We start from the raw sequence: 24,920 nt of genomic DNA, 5'->3' as shown, positions 1-24,920 counted from the left end.
TGCTTGATTATCTATACTTTCTAAGATCTACCTCCCTCGTTGAGACAAGGCTTTGGGTAGAAGAAATCGCTATCTGCTTCCAGGTAAACCTGACTTGCAGCCAGGGTGAGTGGGGAGCCAGAGAACAGGTGCAACAGGGCTGGGTGGTTAGAAAAGAAAGACTGGGGGAGGCATTCCCAGAACGATCTCCCAGACCTGTCTGGGATTCTGAAGGGCAAGCGGGACAACACCGTTGCCAAGCAAGTAGCATCTGGCCACGGCAAGGAGAATCAGGTATGACACAGCCCTCACAGGGCTTCTGATGGCAGGACACCCAGCCAATGCTTTTCAGTCACATGCACCTCTCACGTCAGGGCTGCCCACCTGTTTAGGCTGTCACCCTAACAACAAAACACACACAGTCTTTTGCCAAGAGATCCCTGCTCCAGCATCTTGCTCACTTCTAGATTCTGAGACCCTGCCCCACCACGTCATCACCATAGACCCATAACCTACATCCCGAGATGTGAGCTTCTTCCCCATTTCTAGCTTCTTCTAAGCCAAGTATTTCATAGTAAGCTTAATGATCCCAAACAGCCCTCTCCTCTTCCTCTGTGCGAGGCCACAGTACAGTTTGAAGCTGTATTTCTGGAACTGATCACCCCTGATTAATCACAGGGCAATGAGGTGTTAGCACTGTACTAGGCATATAGGTGTTTGATTATCTGTGCTAAAGTACCCAGAACTAACTTGAGAGTGCCCTGTGGTCAAAGCTGGAAGTAAATGAGCAAAAAGCGAACAATGATAGGATTGCTTTACAACCTACCTTGTATAGTGAGTACCCAGCTGGATCAGTAAGTAAATGGCGAGCTCTGGACTTTTCCTTACAGAAGAATTCCAGTTAACAAATGCAGCAGAATAAGCAAACTAAAAAAGCTCTACTAGAACATCACAGTAATAACTATATCATATATTCTGATTAAAATTAGTTGGAGAAATTTGAGAAATAAGGTATTTGCATAGTGAAAGTGTCACCCTTGTTGTAAGTTAATTACAAAGAGAAAAACAGTAACTTTACAGTGAAGAAATTTGGTAGGTACTATCTTAAAGGGTCAAGCTTACATCGCCAATAACAAGTCATGTTAACATCACATGCTCTCCGTGATGACATGCTGGAAAGGACACATTTCTGCAGTATTCCTCCCCCAAGTGTAGAGCCTTAATCTAATCATGAGGTTAAGGTGCCACAGGCAGTACACACAAACCAGTTTGCAGTTGAAAATATGTAGCAAGAGCTCCTTGATGGGATCAGTCTAGAGATATTTTTTGGGTGCCCCGTCTGATCTTCTGTTCCCCTCTGGCTCTTTTTCTATCTTCCTTTTGGGGATGACACTACAAAATAACTTGTTAGTCCTCTTCAAAAGTGCTAAGGTCATGAATGACAGTCAAACTCTCACGGATGGAGGATGTTAAGGAGTCGAGACAACACAGTGGAGTGTCTAGAGTCTATCCTGGACCCAAAGAGGTATGTGGAGGTAAAAACTGGAAAAGTCTAAATTCTGTAATTTAGATTACACGGCACTAAGGTTAATTTCTTAGTTTTGGTAAGATGTTAATTCTAGAGGAAGCTAGGGAAGCTGGGTAGACAGGCGCTCTCTGTCCTATGGTTACAACTCTGAAAGTGTGACAAATGGCCTGTGGCTTTAAAGTGTATGACAAATAGTGCAAAATAGAGATTTGGGAGGACTTCAGCATGCTACTGGGGCAGGAAACAGCATGACATAGAGAAAAGGATTTTGGAGCCAAAGAAACTAAGAAAAATGAGTTTCTGAGCTAAGGGGGCAGCAGGATCATGGCAGCAGCCCCACCGCCCTGGCCCAGGGAGTCAGGTGCTTGTCTCGGTGCGTCTCACATGCTAACTGATTGGGAGTACAGCTGTCAGGGTTTGTAACTGAATATGAGGGCTGAAGAGCAATCTAGGGTGGCTCCTACTTTCGAACATGAGTCACTGCTACCTGGTTGTAATACCATTCATCGAGGTGGAAAACAATGGATTTGGTAAGCAGCAGGAAGATAAGCAGGTCAGGTTGGTTATAAGGGGCTCATATGACATCAGATGGAGATGTGTGGAATGTAGTCAAAAGATAACTGGACAGCTTCAGAGAGATCTGCTCAGAGATACAGATCTGAGAGTGATTATCATGTAGGTAATGGTTGAAACTGTAGGGGTAGAAAAAAAACAGAGGGCCAAGGAAGGATGACTAACAAATCCCAACTATTACAGGAGTGATGAAGACAGAAGTGGGCGTCACAGGCAAGCGAAGCAGGGCAGCAAGAGATAACAGGAACCCCCTGGCTGGGGGATGGGGGTGAGACGGTCAGTAGAGTCAGCTGCTGCTGCAGTACACCTAAGAGGAGGTCAAAACTGACCCCTGGTAGAAAGAGTGGGTGGATGGATGTGGTTGGCCTCCAGCCTGTACCTCAGAAGGGAATGATTAGTGGTGGTAGAAGCAGATCGAGTGAGTGCCAAACATTCTTTTGAGAAAGTTGGCTTGGAAAGAAGGAAGATAGAAAAATAGCCAGAGGGGAACGCAAGATCAGAGGGGACACCCAAAAATATCTCCAGACGGATCCCTCTAAGGAGCTCTTGCTGCACATTTTCAACTGCAAACTGGTTGTATGCACTGCGTATCCTGCTGTGGCTCTGGATGTGTGTGTGCATCTTAGGCCCACAGTGAGTCTAAACTGTGATGCCTCTCTTCTCAACCAATCTGTCATCAGCACCTTCCCAGCATAGGGAGGAGAGCTGAGATAATCGCATCTGGGGTACCGTAGCTACAGCCCACTTAGAGGTGATGCTGGACAGTCTGTCACTATTCCAGAGGCAAGATTCCTTCACGAACATGTTCCATTACCCACAGCCACATTCCACCCTTGCTTTCAAAGTCCAGTGTAGAACATTTTGGGATAGTTTGAGATCCTGACTGGAAATTGGCTGCAGAAAGAGAAAGCTGCCATTACTAGGAGGGAAGCTCCCTGAGTGCCAGGGCTTTCCCATACCTACCTGTGCCCGAGGTCTTGCATTTCTTCACTGTTCAGTTGCATTTACAAGCATTTAGGTAGTAACACTCTTTAATACTGATGTTTGAGAACCGAATCAGTTTCGCTTCCTATACATTACTAGCTTTTATAAATGAGTCGTTCAACATACCAGATGACGTGCGAGGTAACCTGCCAGCAGTGGAGAAAAAGACCTGGTTTCTGCCTCTGAGAAGCCCACATCCACAAGAGGCTACAAACAACATGGGATGTCCTAAATAAGGCATGTATATTGCACATATGTGAATCATAACACAGAAGAGAACAGGACTATCACGTCTACGTTTATGATTGTGTTATAAGAGGGAGGCACCTTTAATTGATTCTAGAGATTGGAAGGATGAGCAATTGCGGGTAAAGGAAGAAGACCGGCCTTAGAGGCAGATGGAATAACATGGGTAAAAGCATCGTGGTGCTGACATGCACAGCATATGTAATAGCAATGGTATACACAGAAATAAAATCGGCAATGAGAGCAATGAGAGAGATTTACTAGGCACTCACTGTGCCAGGCACTCCTCTAAGCAATCCACATGCCCGAGCCACGTGTGGGAGTGGCTGGAGGTGAGGCTGAAAAGACGGCTGGGGGTCAGGTGATGAAATGCTTGGAATGCTGTACTAATGGGCTGGACTTTGTCCCACAGGTTGCGGGGGGAGGGGGCTTGCCACTGAGTTATATGCAAGTACTGGCAAGATTAGACTGGGGGTTAGAAAAGCTTCCTCTGTTGGCTGAGTAGGGAATGGTTTTGAGTAGCTAAGATGGGGAGCAAAGAGGTGAGTTTAAATTGGTTTTAATAGTTCAGACAAGTAAAAAGGCAGGGAGGATGGATTCAAGAGGATTTTGAGCAAGAAGAAATGGGCCTTGGAGAACCCTTCACCCCATAGATGGTATAGGAGAAGGGCTTCTGTGCGGTTGGGGGAAACACTTCTTTAGGGGAGTAGATGAGCTCTCTGTGTAGTGTGCACAGGTTGAGGTGCCAAGGGAGCAGCTCAGAATGAGAGCCAGAACTTAGGGAAAGGTTCGGATGAGTGATCAAATTGGGTACAGTGAAGGGAAGTGCAAAATCATCAAGCTGAATTCAGCCTTGCAACACTCAGATCACCTCTGAATTCTTTCTCTCCAGCCCGTCCATAAATGCTTGTATGAATAGCTGTGCACCAAGGCAGGGACACACATGGACACTTGCACAGAGGCCGGACCTCAGAGGCACATGCTCCTACATACTTTCCCCCAACCTGGAGAGGGACACACACATGCACCTGTCCATAGGTGACAGGTACACACACACACACACGTAAATAGAGCTACAAAGGTGTGTACATGAATGCACAATTTTTTGAAGAGAGGAAAAGGCATGTTTTTAGTCCTACCGTGAAGTCTTTGCTCTACTGGTTGGATGACCCTCGGTTGCTCCCTCTGTGATTAAGTCTGGTATAACAGATACCAACCACACTCTGCCTATCTGTCCTCCATCCCAGGTGAACTGGAATACCTGAAAACAGCACAACTTCTAACTAGAAGAGACCTATCCGCCCACCGAATAAAGACATCCTCTGCAACAGTCAAGCCTCCTCTTACCGAACAGCTTCTGCAGGACTTGTCCATCATACAAATCTTCAGCCAGGTCTTTCACAATGATTCTCTCTCCAACCAAGACATCATTAATCCAGTCAATTAATACCTTGAAGAGAGCGAAAGGGAATGAGAGTAAGAGTCATGGGGTGTTTTCTTATAAGCCATCTTTGTTGTCCTGGACAGACCTTAGAACTTCACATTTTGAATACGGCAGAACTAGCCGCAAACCCTGGTATGTGGACAGAGCTGTGAGTACGGCTCCTACAGGCCTGTTCATTTTCAAGTGTAAGCCCCAGTGTCCCTAGCCCCTGCTGCCCCCTCTACCATTCCTTACCCTAATGGCAGACAATGCTCACAAAGAATACCAGGTGGGCGTGAGGATGGGCTTTGGCATGCCAGACTGGTGTGAAAATCCCTGATTTAGCCACTGATCAACTTGTGCACCATTGAGGTCTGTGAACCTGTGTTCCTGTCATCTAGGGACCTGGGTATTGTACCTCTGGGGTCTATGAATGTAAGACCAGCTAGTTATCTGATCTGAGCCTGATTTCCCACCTTTAAAAGTGAGGATAAAAACATCTCCCACATTAGGTGGTAGAAAAGAACTGCATATGGCAAGGGCTCAACACTCAGCAAAAATGGATCTTAATAATTACTAATAAATATTGCACTCTCATTATGACACTTGGTCAGATGATTGTCATTGAGTTCAGGAGGGGAATCAAATTCAGCTGTGAACAATTTGTGCAAGGTCACGGAGCTGCCTCGAGGAAGGAGGAATTGAACCCTTTTCTGCCTCACTCTCAAGCACATGTTGTCTCCTGCCACTAAGGTGCCTCTCCATGGGGCCAGTGCACTCTTCTTGTCCACATCTTAGTAGGCTGCCATTACCTGAGGGCCTACTGTGTGGCAGGTACCGAGCAGAGGGGTCCCATGTGGTGTCTCATTTTAGTAATCCACATAACAGCCCTGAGGGCAGGGGACATTAGCTTCATTTATCAGGAAAGAAACTCAGCCTGCACAAGTTAATGCTTACTAAGTTATTTAGATGCGACAAAGTCCAATTTTAACTATCCAGTTTGAGTTTTGGTCATTGCACAGTTGTGTAACCACCACTGTCAAGATGGACAATGGTTCTCTCACCCAGAGGCTTCCTTTGGTGCCTTTGCGCTCCCCTCCCCTCCCCCATGACCACTGGCTTTGAGGCAACCACTAGCGTTTTGCTTTTTTGACAATTTCATGTAAATGGAATCACACAGAACATTGCCACTTAGCATAAGTAAATCACTTTTACACAGTTTACTCATCTGTAAAATGGGGGTGAAACAAAATCCCACTTCACAGGGTACCTTCCATGGTCCTAGAAGGTGTGAATGGTAAGTTCCTGCAAATGTGAGCTCATTTCCGCCAGCGTTTTCAGCACTTACGCTCAGTCCACACCATTTTGCTGGCATTTGTCATGTCCCACATTTTAGCTGTCCGCCCCCTGACCTGCAGGCAGGGAGTGATGTGATTTTTCATCCCCTCTGCAGTGATGCCTGCCGAGTCTGGGAGGTCCCTGATGCCTCCCAGTTTCTTCTTACCTTCATCAGTTCTTGGAGTTTGGGGTCACTGCGCGAGTTTGGATCCACCATTGTTCGAACTTCATTCTCCTCTTTAAAAAGAAAAGGCAATCAGTGGGGGCGGTTCTGCTGGGTGGCAGGAGGCTGCCCCGAGAGACAAGAGACCCACTTACCCAGCATGGTGTCCTCAGGGTCCAGCTCGAACGGGATCGGGTTGAGGGGCAGGTTGATGGCGTTCATGCCCTCCTCCTGGAGCTCCGAGACTGTGAGGAGAAGGAAGGCAGAGTCACTTGCAGCCCACTGACGGGGGAGTGGGGGGGATGTGAGGAGGAATAGGGGGTGGTTGGGTAGGAATGTGTGTAGGGGGTGGGGTGGTGATGTGTGTGGCAGATGGGAGGGTGGGATAAGGCTGTGTGTTGGGGGCAGGGTGAGGTGAAGCGAGGCTCCATAACACTAAGGTTAGGTTACTCAGCCTGCAATTGAGTCCTTGCCTCTTCTTGCTTAAAGGACCTTTCATGTCACCTCTTTCAAATGTTAACTCACACCCCTCTCAGGAGAGGTGGGGTATTCTCAATGGCACAGAAATATGCCTCCTCTCAGAAATAATCATAGGAGTGAGATGGGCACTGGCGTTTTAAGACTCTGCCTTTTGCCTCCTGGTTTCCCTGAGAATTGTTCTGAACAGTACCTCTTTCCTTCTTCCCTCAGCCCCTGCTGGAGAACACCCCAGCCCCACATCCTCCCTGGCTCTGATTCTGTCCTTTCAGCTCTGAGGAGCTACTGATGCTGGGGTTACCTCGCCCTTCCAGGCCCGGTTCCTCAGCTGACCATGAGGAGCTCGACTGATGCCCAGCAAATTCTTTTACAGTTTTCAAACCCTCAAATCTACAAGGGCACTTTCTTTAAGAAAAGTAAGAGGTCAATGGCCATTAAAGACTTACAGCCCACTTTCTTCCATGCACCCGCCCCCAACAGGAAGACTTAAAAAATCGTATCACAAAACCAGTGGTGTGTTGTTGGACACTTGCTGAGAGCTGACCTTGGATTACCTCACTGAAAGCAGTGACTTAAATCCCCTTACCTCTATTCAGTTCCAATCTGGATAATTACTTTCCATCAATTAAGCACAGAAAGACCATTTTCTCTGAAGACATTGATCACCAAGTTTCTTAAGAGCTAATATGACAGTTGCAATCAACTTTAGGGAAAGCAATGTCCCATCTTTCCATTTTATTTTTTTTCACTGACTCTGGCCTCACCAATTGCCAGCATATACTTGCAAGAACTCTTAAGCACCAGGCAGCCACTTACAAAGAGTTCTTTCATATTAGCAAACTCACTGATGGTTGCAGTTGGACAGGGAATGGGATTGCCTAACAAAGAAAGTGAAACACACTCTACCCTAAAGAGACACAACTCACATTATGAAGCTGGTATTTAGGCCTGTTGCTGTGGGCCCTTGACAGTCACTGTCTTAAATCTCTAAATTCACAGATACCCACCAACACATAATTCTCCTCCATAAAACAAAACAACTTAAGATTGACACCTTCAAGGCTTAAATGACTCAAAGTATAGGACTGTATTTGCTTTATAGCAAAAATCAAATGCTTCCTGAGACTTCCATAATTTCTTCTATATTTCCCCTAGCTGGCATGTTGCTTTCTTATCCAGGCTATTTCTCGCAAAGAAGATTTCTACTACTTAACAAGCATCATTATGCAAAGCACTGGAAGTAAAGTCACATTTAAATGTAGGTACCAGGCTGGGATTACAGGCCAGTGAAAAAACTAGCTCCTGCCTAGGGCCTTCTCTCCTCAATCTATATCTCCCCAGATCTACACTGTTTAGTAAGATAGCCATTAGCCATAGCACATATTTAAATTGAAATGAATGAAAAATTCAGATCACATTTCAAGTGCTCGATGGCCCACATGTCATTAGAAGGTACCATACTATACAGCACAGATGCAGAAAACTTCCATCATCACCGGGAACTCACCTGGGAGGTATTGACCTAGGTGAGCCCATAGATCTAAGTGCTGCTGATATCCACATTAAAGCTCCAGCCTGGGCCTGACCTGAGCTTCAGGCATACTTCACATCTCCCCACACATACATTTTGGGGATATCATTTCCACCTTACATATTGTAAGGAAAGAACAATCGTCTCTGTCCTGGGACCATTTACAACCAGAGCCAATTTGTGAATACAGGGATATTTATACCCTCAGGAATGTAGTGTTTTCAGCCAGACCTCCTAAAGGTGGAGCTGTACGGGAACTTCTTTCTCTGTGTAGATTATTGTTAAAAATGTTTTCAGATGAAAAATCCCCAGTCAGAAACACTCCTCTCCACCCTCCCTGCCTCTTTAATTCACTCTCAGAGACATAACAAACCAGAGCAGAAAGGCAGAGATATGTTTGCAATTGCAAATGTTTTTTTCAGGAAATCACTCAGTACAGGAACATCATTCCCATCCCATTAACTGCTGACTCGGAGCCAACTGTTTGTAAAAGTGAATATGCAAACTGCCCTGTTCAGGCCTGGACCCCCGCCCCATGGGGCTGCATTAGTGGCCACTTTCCCAAACAGCCCGCCTGCTCTGGAGGTTTCATTTCTATTAAGCCAAAGCAGGACCCAGCAGAAGCCCCTCGCCAATCCCGCCAATCCCACCAATCCCTGTGCTCCAGAAGAGAAAAGAGCTGCAATTGAATTTTCTCAGCATGGAATATGAATATTATGTTTATCCCTTAAACCTCCCCTAACCATCTAAAACTAGGTCTGAATGTACAGCCCTCAGTGTCTTGCAGCGCCATTAGTCATAACTTAATAAACAGATTAAATGCCCAGCCAAAGGTCGGGCTTGAGAAAGCAGAAGAGCAGTCCTGAAGTGCTCGCCAGGAGAAAGGGGCTTTGGCTTTTCTGGAAATGCAGGCTGACTCTGGCTTTAGCTGCACCACAGAAAAAGTAGGCGGATGGGCTTTGGAGTTTGAAAGTGTTGGATTTGAACCCTACTTCTATTTTTATCAGCAGTGGGACCTTATGTAAGAGGCTTAACCTCTTGGAAATTCTGTATGAAACAATTCTTGATAAAACAAGGGTGTAGCTGACACTGCAGATTTCCTAATCAACATTTTACTATTTTTCCCTGCTGAAAGAACTCACATTTTGTTCCAGTATAGACCCTTCCCTCCATGCCTCTAGGTGAGGTCCTGACAGATTATCAAACAAATAATGATAGTCTTGTTTTTTTTTTATCAGTGATGAGTTCAAGCCTTGTCATATAAAATTCTGTGAAGAAATTTCTAGAAGTTTCTAGAAAAAACTTTCCTCCAATTTGAAGAGAAGCCCAAGGAAGAGAAAGTATTTTTCTCCTTCTAATCTTTATTGCATCAGGGAGTTATGTCTGGATTTGCTGCACCGATTTTGTAGCCATGAATTAAGTTTACCCCAAGAAACTACTAATATGCTAAGGTTGACCTAAAAGAAAGAAAGAAAGGGCTCTTATTGATACTATTAAGTGACCATCCCCGGCTTCATGTGTTTTGTTACAAGAGATGTATTATGTTTTTTTATTGTTTAAGCCAGTTAATTTGGTGTTTTTTGGGATTTGGAGCTTGAACTCCCTCACGGATGGGGGTATACCAGGATTAGGGATGAAAGCAGTAGGTCTGCAGTGAATGGTGATTTCCCTTTCCTTTTCTCCATGAGCAACAGTATAGCTGCAGACATCTCCTATACTCCAGAACATGTGCAGGGGTTCAAAGAACACTAGGAGGGAGTCAGAGAGAGAAAGTGTGGGTGTGTGTGTATGAGGGGTATAAAGAGAATGTCCAGGCACAGAGATCAGTGGAACAGAGAAGAGAACCCAGAAACAAATATCTGCCCACAAAATCAGTCAGCTGATTTTTGACAAAGGGGCAAAGGCAATTCAATGCAGACAGGATAGTTTTATCGATAAATGGTGATAGAACAATTAAAGACCCATATGCAAAAAATGAATCTAGACACAGATCCACAGATGATAAACTTTTTACAAAATTTAACCCAGAATGATTACAAACCTAAGAATAAAACACAGTAGTATAAAATTTCTACAACAAACACAGGAGCAAATCTATGTGATCTAGGGTTTGAGAATGAGTTTTTATATTTAACACCGAAAGGACCAATCCCTGAGAGAAAAATTGAAAAGTTAGACTTCATTAAAATTTCTACTCTTTGGAAGATATTGTTAAGAGAATGAAAAGACAAACCACAGACTGGGAGAAAACACAGTTGACTCTTGAAGAACACGAGTTTGAACAGTGTGGGTTCTTTTACTCTTTTTTTCCTATTCAACATGGTTGACTTCATGATTCAACTAATCAAAGGTAATGATTGGTTAAATTGACAGATGTGGGAGCCACGTATATGGAGGGCCAACTATACACTGGAACTGAACAATGAAGTAATGGATGGTGGTGATATGCATGGTGGAGTTGGAGGTTACAGATAAGCAAGGGGGGAAAGCTAGGATGACCCATGTGGTAATAAGTCATTAGAGTAGAAGACATCCGTAAGAACTCATGTTTAGCTTAATATAAAGATAGGTACATGTAGAGGGCCTCCCTGCTGGCGCAGCGGTTGAGCGCTGGGTTGCGAAGCTCCCCGCGGCCTCTGCGGCGCCGGTTCGATCCCAAGCTGCTCCGCTCCCCGCCCACCGGAGGAGGGTCCCACATGGCGCGCAGACCTCTCCTGCCGCCCGCTGCTCCCCTCAGCAGTGTACTCCGGTCCTTCTGCCTGCTCTGCTCCCTGCTCTGGCTCTGGTGAATTCTCTCACCCTCCCGCCCTTCTGACTGTACCCAGTGCATGTATAAACAAACAAACAAATAAATAAATAAAATATGTGCCTCTTTAAAAAAAAAAAACAAAAACTTTAGAAAAAAAAAAAAGATAGGTACATGTAGAAATATTTGGAGATAGGTGTTATACCTGATCTAATGTACACACATCTTTCCTTGTTGTATTAACTGAGAGCAGCTAAAAGAAATGACATTCCAATGAACATATCTGGTACCCAGATCTTTGTGTCTACAACCATTCTTAATAAAAGGAACCAGGGTTCCTTGGAAAAGTGGCTGATTCTTGGACTGGAGAGGAAATCTAAAAGATGAGTCTGAAATCAGGAAGTAAGGAACTAGAACCATTTGAGCAACAAAGTAAGTAAAGTCACATTACATTATAACTCAAAGCACAAAATAAGTATCCACAGTGATATAAATGATTGAGTATATTAATAAATGGAAGAGACCTTTGCAGAATTCCAAGTAATTTATGTAGAGTCTATGCCCTCAAAGAGAGGGGGCATAACCCTCTCCCTAACCCCTTACATGTGGGCTATGCATAGTAACTGTTTTTCAAAGAGTTCAGTATGGAAGGGGGTGGAATAAGAGTAGTTTTACAGTAGAAAAATCTGGCACTGACCCTAGTAAGATCAACATCATAGTCGGGCAATTTGATGTGATATGATGAAAATCACTTACTGCTGAGATCTGCCTTCCAAAACCCATAACCCTAGCCTAGTCATGAAAAACATCAAATTCCAATAGAGTGATATCCCAAAACATATCTGACCAGTCTTCCTCAAAACTGTCAAGGTCATCAAACCCAAGGAAAGTCTGAGACTGTCACTGCCAAGAGGAACCGAAGGAGAATTAATAGCTAGATGGAAAGTGATTTCCTCCATGGGACCCCGGCACAGAAAAAGCACAGGAGGTAAAAACTAAAGAAATCTAAAGAAATTTAAAAACTAAATAAACTGTGGACCTTAGTTAACAATAATATTTCAACACTGTAATTGTATTGTAACAAATAGTTACAAGTGAACCACACTAATGCTGAGGTGTAAATAAGAATGGAAACTGGGTTTAGGGTACACAGGAACTATATATTACCTTGTAATTAAAAATGAAATGATTGGAAAAAATAATATATTAAAAAATCAGCCCAAATTTGCTTTTTTAAAACCAAATAGTATTCCCTGGGAGGAAATCCATGATTTTATGAGACACATATATATTTCTTCCATCACCAAGGAGACCATAGGGACTTACGCAACATTTGCTAAGCCCTATAGAATCACAGGAAAGCAGAGACTGTTTCAGTGCCATACACAGTACAAGCTGTACTCACTTCCAAGCAAGAACCCATGTTTTCAAGAAGAAAGTGCACTTTTTGTTTGTTTCCAGGGCTGAGATGAAAAGACAGCTCTTCGTCGTAACTGAAGGCTGCCAGGCAGCATCACTCTGCTTCCCCAACAAGGGGCATGTTGTGCTAGTACAACCATCACCACTGACGGTGCAGCGGTCTAACAATCTCCTTTGGAAATTTTACCTATGCATAATCCAGGTGCGGTCTTTTGTCTTAGTTTCTTTTGCTGTAGTGACAAATCACCACCCACTTGGTGGCTTGAAACAACACAGACTTCTTATCCTCACAGTTCTATAGGGTTATGTTCCATTACAGAGGCTCTAGGGATTAATCCCTTTCTGGCTTCTAGAGGCCATCTGCTTTCCTTGGCTTGTGGTGCCCTTCCTTCAACCTCATAGCCAACAACGGGGAGGGAGGATTGAATCATTCTCACTTTGTATTCCTCTGACCTCTTTACCTCCCTCTTCCATTTTTTAAGTACTCTATGATTACACTGGGTGCTGTATCCAGGACAATCTACTGTTTTAGGGTCCACAGATAAGAAACCAAAATTCCACTTGCAACCTTAACTTCCCATTGTTGATGTAAAGTAACTCATTCACAGATTCCAGAGATTGGGATCTGGACATTTTGGAGGAACCATTATACTACGATTCTGTCTACAACACCTTTTGTTTTTAAATTGAGGTAATCATGCTTTACAACAGTGTTTGTATTTTTGGAAGTATAGGATCTCCCCCTTCAGGTGTTGTTACCACACCACACCACACCCACCACCCAAGCACCCATACTTTACCAACATAATCCACTGTGCTCCCTCCCCTGCTTCCCCTCTGGTAGCCCCAGTCAGATTGCTGGGGCTTGTACTACAGCTTTCTTGGTTAAGAGCATGGGTTCTGTTCTTAATACACACTCTTGCCTACAACATGTGGGTTCACTTTTCTTCTAAGTGAGATTGCCAAATGAAAAAAGAAGCAGCAGCAACAATATCCCAGTGTCCCTTATTCTAGCCTTTAAACTAGAGCATTTTAAATTTTAACTAAAAGGAAACCGGTTCCAGTGGCCATAATATAAAGCATCAGGTAAACATGGCAGCCAGTCTTGGTGGCCTCCACAGACTGGCAGGCTCTCACCACATTTCTCTCTGCTTGACACAGCTGTTTGGTCACCAGGGTCTGACATCCGGCCCTTGGATCACAGCCAACAAAGGGAACTTAGAGGCTGATGATTTTATGGGAACTGACGGGGATCTATAGTCTTCAGTCTTAGTGTTTCCACCAAAGTCTTTGTTTTGGTCAGTTTTATAGCCTCTGCACAGCTGGCAGGCTGCCAAGCAAATGGCCCTGGGGCATTTATTCATTGTTCAGCCAAGCACGTGATTCAGCTGCCCTCCAATAACCACTAAGCAAGGAGAGAGATGGATGCACCATTGGCTGGCTTTGGGCCATCAAAACCATCTGAATAGAAACATTGGTGGAGGTCTCAAGTAAACCATGGGAATTTATTTTAAACACCACATGGGCACAGAAGGTCCAAGGGAACAATATATCACTGTTCTTTGTCTTTTCCAAGCTAAGCTCCATTATTTCTTTAGAGTAAGAAGCACATCCACTTCTTGGTTTTAAAGGTCTGCTCTTACTTAAGGATAAGGTGTTGTAGCTGCTCCATCCTGGGTGTTTATGACATAAATGCCAAGTTGTTGTGAATGCATGTACATCTGCATTTCCACAAGCCCATAAAGCTCTAATAAGAGCCTTGGGGAGACCATAGAACTTGATCTGTATGCTAATTACATGGGAAGTGTGGGTTCAATGAGCTGCCCAGAAAAGCCAGCGCAGATTTAGTTATTAACTCTTTCATTCATAAACACATATGGACAGGGACTGGGCCAGGAGCTATAGAAACAAAGATAATCAAGTACTTCCCTACTGGGGTCAGCACGTTCATGAAGAGCAGCTACCTGTGGTGGTCCACAGAGCCCATCAGAGTGCTAGGCACATAATAAGAGCTTAGGGGTGCCTGGAGGGGACACACAGGGCAATATAACATTAGGCCCCCACATAATTCTGCACCCAGTCCTGAGGACAGAGAGCTCTTCCAGGGTGGGGCAGTGAGCAACAGAGGAGGGTATTGGAGATGCAGAGGCCACAGGAGGGTCAGGAGGGTCCTCGCTACCTGGTGCAGCCTCAGCATCTCACCTGCTTTGTCTTTACGTATCGCCTGAATCGTTTCCTTTCCTCATTTTCCCTGTGGCTCTTTGCCCTTCATGTCTAGATGTTTCTTAGTTATTAATCCTGAACAGCCATTTATTTTTGTGGTGGCTCAAGGCTGTTACAAAAGCACCATATCAACCACTAGTCCACTTAGGTCCCCAGGCAGTGGCCTCTGTGGATACAAGAGTTCTGGGTGTGGTGGGTGAGTGATTAGGGCATTCCGTGCTCTGATTAGACCAGCTCACTGGTGGGCAAACTCTGGATTTGTCTGAAGGGGCACAGTGTGTGGAAATTCTCTTGCAAACACTGATGATAAGAAAACACCATACTCCCTTGTACCAACCACTGACATGTGGCACAAACGTTAATACATCTATTAGCTCATTAAGCTTTCCAACAATAGAATAGCTAGGTACTGTTATTATCCTCATTTTACAGAAGACAAAAATGAGGCCCAGAGAGGTTATGTAACCTGACCAAGGACACATAGCTAGACGGAGCAGCCCAGATTTAATCCAAGGCCAGGAGGGCCCAGAGTTCACATTCTTAACTACACTCTGTTGACTCAGTTTTATGTAACAGATTTTGTTTTTGTTTTTACATGAAAACATCTAGAACACAGTCACTTCTGCATTCCCACATAAAACCAGAAGAGAGTTTATGGGGGAAGAATCTTGCCTATGCTGAGCCCTTGAGGTTGCCTGGCCACACTATGGAATCTCAGCCTCTCTGAAGACAGACTATAAAGACGGTGACCTTTGAGCCAGCTTTTCGTACATTTTAAATGATGGCTTGATTTATTTCTAGCTAGAAAAGTAAAATATGCTAATTTAAGAGAACTTTGAAAATACAAAAAAACTAAGGGTTGGCTTAGTGATAAATTCTGTTACCAGCTTTTCTATGTTTTGTACACACATACTAATGTGCTAGGTACACATGGTTCTGCAGGCTGCTTTTATCATGTCACGTATGTTTCTTATGCCATAAAAAAAAAAAACACTTAAAAGCCTTCCTCAATCCCTGCTGAAGGGACACACTGCACCATATCGGTTGGACATTTAGGTGGTTTCCAGTGGTGGTGGTGGGGGGTGGGCGGTGGTGGCTGAATCTGCATGGTTGAGTCATTCCCCAGCTATGAAGGGTGAGTGGGCACTCAGGTGGCAACACGGTGTCTCTGGGGAACTGGGTGCACACCCCTGTGGGAGACTCAACACAGGCTTCTCTGTCATGAAGCAGCTTAAGTTCAGAAAGTGTAAGTGACTTCCGACAAGTTCTCTAGAACATGAGTCTAGGAGCTTAACTGGTCTCCTTTCCTAAGGTCTCAGATTGGAGTGGCTTGAAAGTGGGGAGAATGCCCAGGGGAAGGGGTGAGGAAGCAAGGAGAGTGACAGAGACCTAGGAAAAGCCAAGGAAGGGACATATGTTACTGAGCTGGTTGCCTGTGGCAAGTGAGACTCACCCCTTCTGGGGGCTCTCTGAGGAGCTGTGTAGACCAGAACTATGTCCAGAAGCCTTCCCCACTAGTTGGGGTGACTCTCAGGAAGCGCCTTCCTCACTTCCTGGGTATAGGCTGGGAAGGAGGGTTTCAGAAGGCAGAGTCCTAGGACAGAAAAACTGAGGTGTTAGGTTAAGGTGGGAATCTGTTATGTGCACCCAACTGTCTACATAGCTGGGCTGAGCAGAGGTCCCTGGGGGTGGCAATGTGCAGGGCAAGAGCATCTATGTTCACTGGGGAAATCAGATGCCAGGAACCTCCCTCCTCTCTTCCCAGGACACAGGGTGGGAGTTAAGAGAGTACAGAACCAATCTGGGAGGAGAACATACACTTTCTTTCCAAGGAAGAAGCAAATGAGAATGGATGGGCTGCAGAGTCCTGTTCTTCATGTGGACACTAAGCTGGTGCCATTCAAATAGAAGCCTTTCCTTAGTCCCAACTCTGACAAGCCAGGGAGTCAGAGATGAGCAGGATAAGAGTCCTGTCCCTGCCCTTGCTTAGGGTGGTCTGAGAATGTCAGGAAATAAGGGATGGGCAGGCAGCTTTCGCCTTGAGGAAAATTCTGGGGGTAGGAGAAGGGATGTGGCCCAAGCTAGGCCCTGTGCCAAGGTGCTTCTGTTCATTCTTTCATCCTCCACCACCTTTCGGGGATAGAGACGCCTTCTTCCTGGGGACAGAGCTGAAGTTTCATAACATGTTCATTACTCCATCATGGTTACGGTCATGGTCCTGGGGGATATCTATGCATCGTTCACCTAAAGAAATGAGGACCATTGAATGTACTCATTCCCTCTTAAATGCTGATAGAGCACCCGCTGTATGCACACACTATTTGAGGAAGGAACAAAACCTTGCCCTAGGAGTCCAGTCATGTATATCCAGAGCTTTGATGAACAGAGCTCCAGGTGACAAGAGAGCACCAGGTCAGACTTGCACTGCTGGGATGGTCAAGAAGGGCTTCATGGAGAAGGCAGTACCAGACCTGTTATGTCTATTTTTCTCTCCATCTCACCACTGATGGTAATTATACACCTGTGTGCATATCTCTAGAACATCTGTCTCGTCCATTATTTTGAATGTTCCAAGAGGACGAAGGCCTTGCCATCACTGCTCTGCCAGCACCTGACACATAATCGATGCTTAATGGGTATTTACTGAATGGATGAATAGTATGGTGACACTGGCCCATGCACAGTCCTCTGCTTCCAGCCAAGTCCGAGAAACAAAATAAACAGCCCCACCTTCCACATCAGAGCCAGACAATCTTGGGCGAGTCTAAGCTTCAAGAGGAAAAGGATAAGGATAATGAACTGGAGGGAACAAAGCAGAAAGCAGAGAAGGCAAACATGCTGGTTCTGACATGGGGGAAAAGAGGGTGGCATTTAGATGGAGGCATTTTTGCTTATCCCTTAGACCCTCTTAGCATGAATGATTGAGCCCTGTCCCACAGGGGAAATGTGAGGACCATCACACTTGAAGTGTCAAAATGCTGCTGCTAGTCATCCTGCATCTCAAGAGCCATTACAGCTCCCCGCTCTTTTTCTAAGCCAACAATCCATGTTGACAGCAAATCTGTACAGAGACCTATTAAAAGAAATTGTAGTAAATCGAAGATGCTTTAACTGTCTGTCTGGCATTCTGCTGATTGCATGCCCAACACTTCCACTGTAGCTTCCTTTTGTACAACCTCCTATTTGATTCAATTCTGTGGATAATTATTGAGTCCTGACTACATGCAAGGCTATGCTTTGGGGGCCTCATTCCAGTTGCGTCTCCCAAGCCCAGAGCATAATTTAACTTGTTGACAAAAATAAACATGCACAACAGAAGCAAAGAGTGACAGAGACCACAAGAAACTGTAAAGACCATTTCAGAGAAGATAACATTTTGCAGATGTTAGGAGGCATGGGATAGCTGATACCACACTCATTCATTTATATAAATATGCAGTCAACGGCCCTGCTGAGCAACTTTTCCTGTGCTGGGTCCTGGGATCAGGATGAGTAAAATCCAGCCCTAGAGTACAGCTAAGTACCCTGTGGGAGCCAAAGGAGGTGGAAATCAGGGAGGGCTTCTCAAAGGAGATGCTGCATTTGCTTCTTAAAGGAAAAACAGGAGTTCACCAGGTGAAGAGGTAGTGGGGATGTAAAAGCTAGGGAGACAGGAGAACAGACATATCTTGGAGAAGACTTATAGAGAGTAATACATTCTTACTGTGGGGTGTTCAGAGAGTGAAACCAAGGTCCAGAATGTACAAAGCGTGGATTTAATCCTGAAAGCAATGGGAGCCACTTAAGGGTAAGTAAAATAGAGTTTCTTGAGTTTGCAGGATGGTCGGAAAAGGTTCCCTATGGGTCCGTCTATATAGAAGTCTTCCTGGGATGAAGACCACTGTAATAAGGGGATCTGACTGGCCTGGACTATGCAGCAAGGTAGAGCTTGGGTGAATACCAGCTCTCACTCTAATAGAACATTTCTTCCCCTCTGAAATGGGAATCATAATATTTGGCTCACAGGTTTGTAATGAAGCTGTGATGACATAACACATATAAAATGCCCAGCATAGCAGCACATGCCTTAGTAAGTGGTCAGTCACTCTGAGTCTACCCTCTCCCACCTCTTCCTGACCTGTACCTAGCAACTCAGACATGCACTGCAGAAGACAGAGGGGCTGCTCAGAGATGATCTAATGAGACAAGAATGACATGGACAAGCCAAGAGCTCAGACATGAAGTTGAAGTTGGAGGAGACCTGAAGAAATTATGCTCTACTCCTTTGTTCTGGGTTTCAAACAGATGAGAAAGGACAAGATGGAGAAAGAGGAAGTGAGAAAACGGTTCATGAAATGCTTGACAACACAGAAGGACATATATGGGTGTTATGGGAACTGGGAGGTGGATACTTGAGGGAAGGTGAAGGCGGCAGGGTGGTGGCCACAGTGGTTTCAATGGGCTGTGGGACTATAGAGAGTGATGACTGTGGTTGGGATAAATTTTAAGATGTGGAAAAAAAAAAAAGTGCTCAATACCCATGGCACTGGATTGTGGCCTCTAAAATGTAATGCCATTTTCCACTATAAGAAATCAGGGGCTCAGGCCTCCCTCGTGGTGCAAGGGGTTAAGATGCAGCCTATGAAGCTATCCATAGCCTCTGCAGCATGAGTTCGATCCCTGGCCAGGGAGCTACCCACATGGCGCAGCAGACCTCTCCTGACTCGCCCACTGCTCCCCTCAGCAGTGTATTTCACTCAGTCTGCCTGTTCTGCTTCCCACTCTGTCTCTGGTGAATCCTCTTACCCCCCACCTCTGGCCTGTACCCCAGCTCTTGTGTGCATAAATAAATAATAATAATAATAAAAGGAAAGAAATCAGGGGCTCTTTGGAGAAACAACAAAATCCCTATCTGAAGCAGAAAATATATGCCATGAAGCCTGGAAACATCTTATGGTCAGAAACCAATAAGCTATGAATTTCAACAAGGTAAGGTCATATCAAAGAGGCTCCTACTGGCCAAATAGATTAAAGTTTGAGCATCAATAAGGATAATTAGGGCCTCCCCTGGTGGTGCAGTGGTTGAGTGCTGGGCTGCGAAGCTGCCCGCAGCCTCTGCAGCGCCGGTTCGATCCCCAGCTGCCAGCGAGGGTCCCACATGGCGCTCAGACCTCTCCTGCCACGCCCGCTGCTCCCCTTAGCAATGTATTTTGTCAGTCTGTCTGTTCTGTTCCCCGCTCTGGCTCTGGTGAATTCTCTCACCCTTCTGTGCTTCTGACTATACCCAATGCTTGTATAAATAAATATTTTTTTTTAAAAAAGGATAATTAACTGCAATGGATTTAAACATAAAAAATACACTTAAATCCATGAATTAACTATCACTAGAAAAACAATGTATAGCATCTCTAGAGGACAGTAGGAGAGGCACTCATTTTGAAAACTGATAAAGGGAGAGGACCTAACATTTATCCTAGCTTTCAAAATCAAACTGTACCTGTGGCTGACCAAATACTTCTTAAGAAAAAGTTCATCGTATAATACATGTCAATGGACTGAATCAGAATATAGCCACTTGGAAAGCCCTGAAGAATTCACACCTGTAGGTGATGATCACCCATGTCTCCTCTCTAGGAGGGACACAGCAGATGAATTGTCTCCCTTCCTCCCACTCCCAAAGAGACACCCGCCATCAAACCTAGATCTATTTACTTATTGGGGGACATCAGGAGTGAGTCACGTATAAAACATATTACATGACGCCATCAAGAAACAGCAGATCAAGAATGTGGGAATTTCTATACATTTCCTTGATAAATTTATTCCAGGAAAGAAACAAGACTTGAAAGAATATCAACCAATTGCAATGCATGGGCAAAAACATATAAAGCAATCAAATGATGAGATTAAATAGCTGAAGGTATCAAGGAATTACTAATTTTTGTCTATAAATGATATCTTTGTATTTGAAAAAGAATCCTTAAAATCTATTAATGAAATATATATTCTGAAATGTTATATCAGGTTTATTTCTAAAGAAACTTACAGCATGGGGTGAGGGTCAGATGGGAGGTGTAAACCAACTAGATCTGGGGTTATCGCCATTATAGTGAGTGAGGGGTTTGTTGGGGGTCAGCTACACTTTCTATCCACTTTTGTGATTATTAGAAGTTTTCCATAGCAAAAAGTTCTTGCTTTTCTGGTTTTCATGGTACTTAGATACTGATTCTGGGTGAGAGGAGCAGAAGCTAGGTTTCTGCAGGCTTGTTTTATAAAATAAGGAAGCAGACAGACCAAACGACTAAGAATAAGGTTGCTCTGGGAAAAGAAATGTAACTAATGTGGCAAGCATGGTTTAATATTCTTAATACATAATGATTTCATTATAAAAATCCATAATTAAAGTCTATCAAAGCCCCTCAGTTAATAAAATGCTGTAAATGGCAATTTATACAAAGAACTGGTAAGCACTAGCGAAGATATTCACCTGCATTAGTCTCCAGAGATCTTAGTGAAACAATGAAATATCACTTTTCTCTTTCTAGCAGCATTTTCCTTCCTCCTGTGTCAGCTCCATCCATCATGCCCGTCAATTGAAGGGCAACACCAGCTCTGTATGGAGTGGTCAAGGGTCAATTGTAACCTCTTGATCCCTCAAAATCTCCCGCTTCCTGCATCCCCGCGTGCTATTCTTTCTGGCTGAGACCCTTTCACACGAGTGTCTTCCAGGGGGTGCCAAAGAGACAAGCGAAGGGCTGCGTAGGGTAAGCTGCTAATCTGGTCAAAACACTGCAGATCCCAGGGGGCAGACAGTTTCCCTGACAAGTTGCTGCTTGTGGCCACCATTATTCACTGTGGCCTCTTCGAACTGAATCAAGGAGTCCACACTGACGTAACCTTTCACCTGTCAAAATCCATGGGAAGGTATCTCAGCCCCGTCATAAACCCAAATGTGAATTTTCAGACCTTTAACCTGGGTGGAACCTGAGTGGCAAATCTTGCTAAGAACTTGCATGCACAGCCCTCAAACCCATTTCAGGTCCTGTCTTTATCTATTTCGAACTCTTGGCGGGGAGGGCACTGGAAAGGTCCATTAGGCATGATGGATTATGAGCTCTTGAAATAAGAGATTTGTCCTTTTCATATTACTGCAACTAATGAGAATGACAACACCCTCTTTATTCCAGCAATGTAGTAGAGCTGACAGTTAGGACTCAGGAAAAGCATTTAGCAGGCTAATCGCTCACAGAGGCCAAAAGCTTCTTTCTACGCTTTTAGAACGCAAGCTACTATTTACCACTATGTAGGTGCATAGGACAGCCACCTATAAAATTAGCTAGGACTTCGCTTTCCCAGATCTTTCAACCCCTTTATTTCACAATCATCTTCCCCACATCATCATCTCTCTCTCTCTATCTCTCTCTCTCTCACACACACACACACACACACACACACGCACACTCCCGCCCTTCCATAGCACTCTCCCACAACAGAGCTCGGCTAAGACAGGTCAGGCTGATATTAAAAAACCTTCACAAGCAAGAGGAGGAGGGCACCTATCATCTCAGAAGTCCACATGAGAGACAAGCCTGCAGTTGACCAGGGTACCCCCAAAAGAGAATCCCCCCTCCCACTGCAGCATCTCCACCTCTGCCCAGGCTCTGACCTACCTTTAGGGCAAAGTGCCCCGCAGCCCATGTTCTATAATTTCAGTCACAATCATGGTATCTTCTGCCCAGGGCTGCCCTCTCCCCACAGTGATCCATACCCCTCTGGACTGAGGCGGATCCTCAGAGGCCTGAAGGCCCGCAGCGCTTTAGGATCTTTTCAACTGTTTCCTAGGAGAATGCTGCCTGCTTCAGACAACTCTCAGCTCGGCGCATCAGTTGAGAACAAGTGGCTGCCTATATAATTTAATATGATGCCACATGAGACTCGTAGACCTGCTGCAAAGCGAGCAGGATTCTGCCTCTCAGCAACTGGAAGTCTGGCCTGCCTGCTTGTTTCTCTCAGTCGGGGTACATGCCTTGAGTTACCCGTAGAGCCGGGCCCGGGCTGGGTACTTTCAAGGGGTCAATTTTGGGGCCACTGAGTAGTGAATTTTATGGCCGATATTTCTTAGTGCACCCACAGACTCAAGGTCCTAAGTATCTCCTTAGGCAGAGGCAAGTGGTGGGCATGGCTGGGTGACCCCAGGCAGCCCCTCACACAGAAAGACCATGCTGGGCCCTAAAGCCATTGCTCAGGTGTGGTGGAACCTGTTCTTCCAGGAGAGCGAACTGAACCCATAGTCGTTACTGAAAATGTTAGTGTGTCTGCATATCTACATGCACATTTCCAGGCATGAACTTGTAGGCATGCATTAAGGAAAAGATAAGAATTTTCTTGTATTTGAATAAATATTCAAGTATTCACTGTGGTCATTTGGGATTGCTGGATGGTTGGTTTAATGCAAAGCCTGCTGGGGAAGCAGGCCCTGTACAGGGCACCTGTTTCATTTGCAGATGAATCAGGGAGGTGACCTGACACTGGCACTGGGACCAGTTCATCTGTGCCAGAGTGGGGTGCCTCTGCAGAGACCCAGGATCCCAACATGTGGGACTAGGGAGGAAAGCCCACTGCTGTGGTCAGTCCACCAGGACCAATGCCAAAGTCATTCTGCCCCACAGGTGGGAAGAAACCTAAACAACAGATAAAGATGATCTTGCTGAGAGTCAGTCCTAGGGAAAAGCTGTGGGCTGAAAGGAGGCACTACAACCATAAACTAAAAGGGGGTTCTACTTCCCGCTGATTCCAAAGACCAGAATGTGGATGGTGCTAGGAGGCAGGGCTGCAGAGGTGCTCCAGGACACTCCAAAGCCCAGGAGAAGTCTGATACCTAGAATTGCCACAGGGGTGTTGCCCAAGGCACTGGTACTCAGACCCTCCTCTCCAGAAGGCTGTCAGCTCCCCATTACTGATGAGTGGTGTTGTTGCTTTGAGAGCTGGGGTACAAGCAGATTATCTGGGGTACTTTCCCCTGTAGACCATCTAAAAGACCTAGAAGGAGAAATTTTGGGATGCAATTACTATGCTACCCAAGCTCATTTGAAAAAGGGACCCTTTCATAACTGCCAGCTGTATGATTATCATTTAAGAAGCATCATATTCCTCAAACAGCCAACCTCTCAAAAGGCATAAAGTATGCATAATCAGCTAACTTTTTTGATTAATAATTATTATGTGGCTGGTATTAAGTTGACCTTGCACACATTAACTCATTTAATCTATGGGACTTAGAATTCTAAAAATGTATTTATGTCATACCTGCTGCTTAACATATCAGAGTATGTAAAAGAGAAGTCTGGAAATAGCACTGCAGGACTTGGACTAAAAGGTTTTGATTCACAGCAAAGGAAATTTAATTAGAGCATGTAATGTCAATTACTGTCATTCATAATTTTATTATACCTCCCCAGAAATAATACAGATATAAAAGTCTAGAGTTACCTGCATGTTTGATGTAAATAGGATAAAATTAGCTAAGTTCTGAAAATATCCAGATGTCAAAGGAAAAAAGAAAAGTATCTCTACCTAGCCTCATGTGTCATCAGATTTCATTAGGTAGGGGCATGCGCATCAGCTACCAGAAAGTTCATCTCTCCTCTGAGAGCAGGTTGTAAAGATTTTCAAAAGTGCTTGAAAATCTGGGGTTTAATACAGACAATTTCTTTAGCTGTTGCAAACAACCAGAAGCTCTTGCTTGTTTTGATAAGCCTCCAGAGAGGCCAGCTATAAGATGCTCTCAGCCAGTCTCTGCCACCTTTTGGATTCTATAGGGGGACAAGAAGATCCATTCATAGGGCAGCTTGAGAGTCAGGGAAGGAAGAAACCACAGGAAAGCAGCAGGGCAGAGAAAATGTGGCATATCTGCCAAGTCAGCCTGGGCCTCCACAGCGGTACCCATGGGCACCCAACACCCTGCCATTCTTCACCCTGCCCATTTAGCCACTTACAAAGTGTGCACTATTGCCAGCCCCTGCACTGATCATTAGGTCGCTACTGAAGAGCAAGAAAGCAGCAAAGTCCTTGCCTTCTTAGGATTACATGCAATGGAGAGACTGACACATTCATAGTTCCAAGGGGAGATCTATCAAGTCCCAGTTTCTGCATATCTGAATGGGCATTGCAGAACATTTATTCCACAGGGGCATGGCAAAGATGGAATAAGCCAATAAGTACAAAGCTCTTGGCTTAGCACAAATGAAAAAAATTCTACTGCTACTATTATTACAATTCATACTACGAATGAGTGGCTTCACCAGTTGCCTG

General features: G+C 44.8%; 1 protein-coding gene across 1 annotated transcript in view; it reads right to left on the bottom strand.

Annotated features, from left to right (window-relative positions):
- The window catches only part of PARVA (parvin alpha), a 143,526-nt gene that overhangs the window by 43,926 nt on the left and 74,680 nt on the right, over window positions 1-24,920 (bottom strand). Inside the window, exons 2-4 of the mRNA XM_037522682.2 lie at window positions 6,390-6,479; window positions 6,238-6,308; window positions 4,658-4,760 (exon numbers count right to left, since the gene is read on the bottom strand). Of these exons, the coding sequence (XP_037378579.1) occupies window positions 4,658-4,760; window positions 6,238-6,308; window positions 6,390-6,479 (264 nt within the window). The remainder of the gene's footprint in view (window positions 1-4,657; window positions 4,761-6,237; window positions 6,309-6,389; window positions 6,480-24,920) is intronic.

The sequence above is a fragment of the Talpa occidentalis genome, unplaced genomic scaffold, assembly GCF_014898055.3.
Source record: "Talpa occidentalis isolate TD23 unplaced genomic scaffold, MPIMG_talOcc4v2.1 talOcc4.3, whole genome shotgun sequence".
NCBI classification, from domain to species: Eukaryota; Metazoa; Chordata; class Mammalia; order Eulipotyphla; family Talpidae; genus Talpa; species Talpa occidentalis.
Note: the sequence above shows the minus strand (reverse complement) of the source record. Positions and strands in the feature narration are given on the sequence as shown.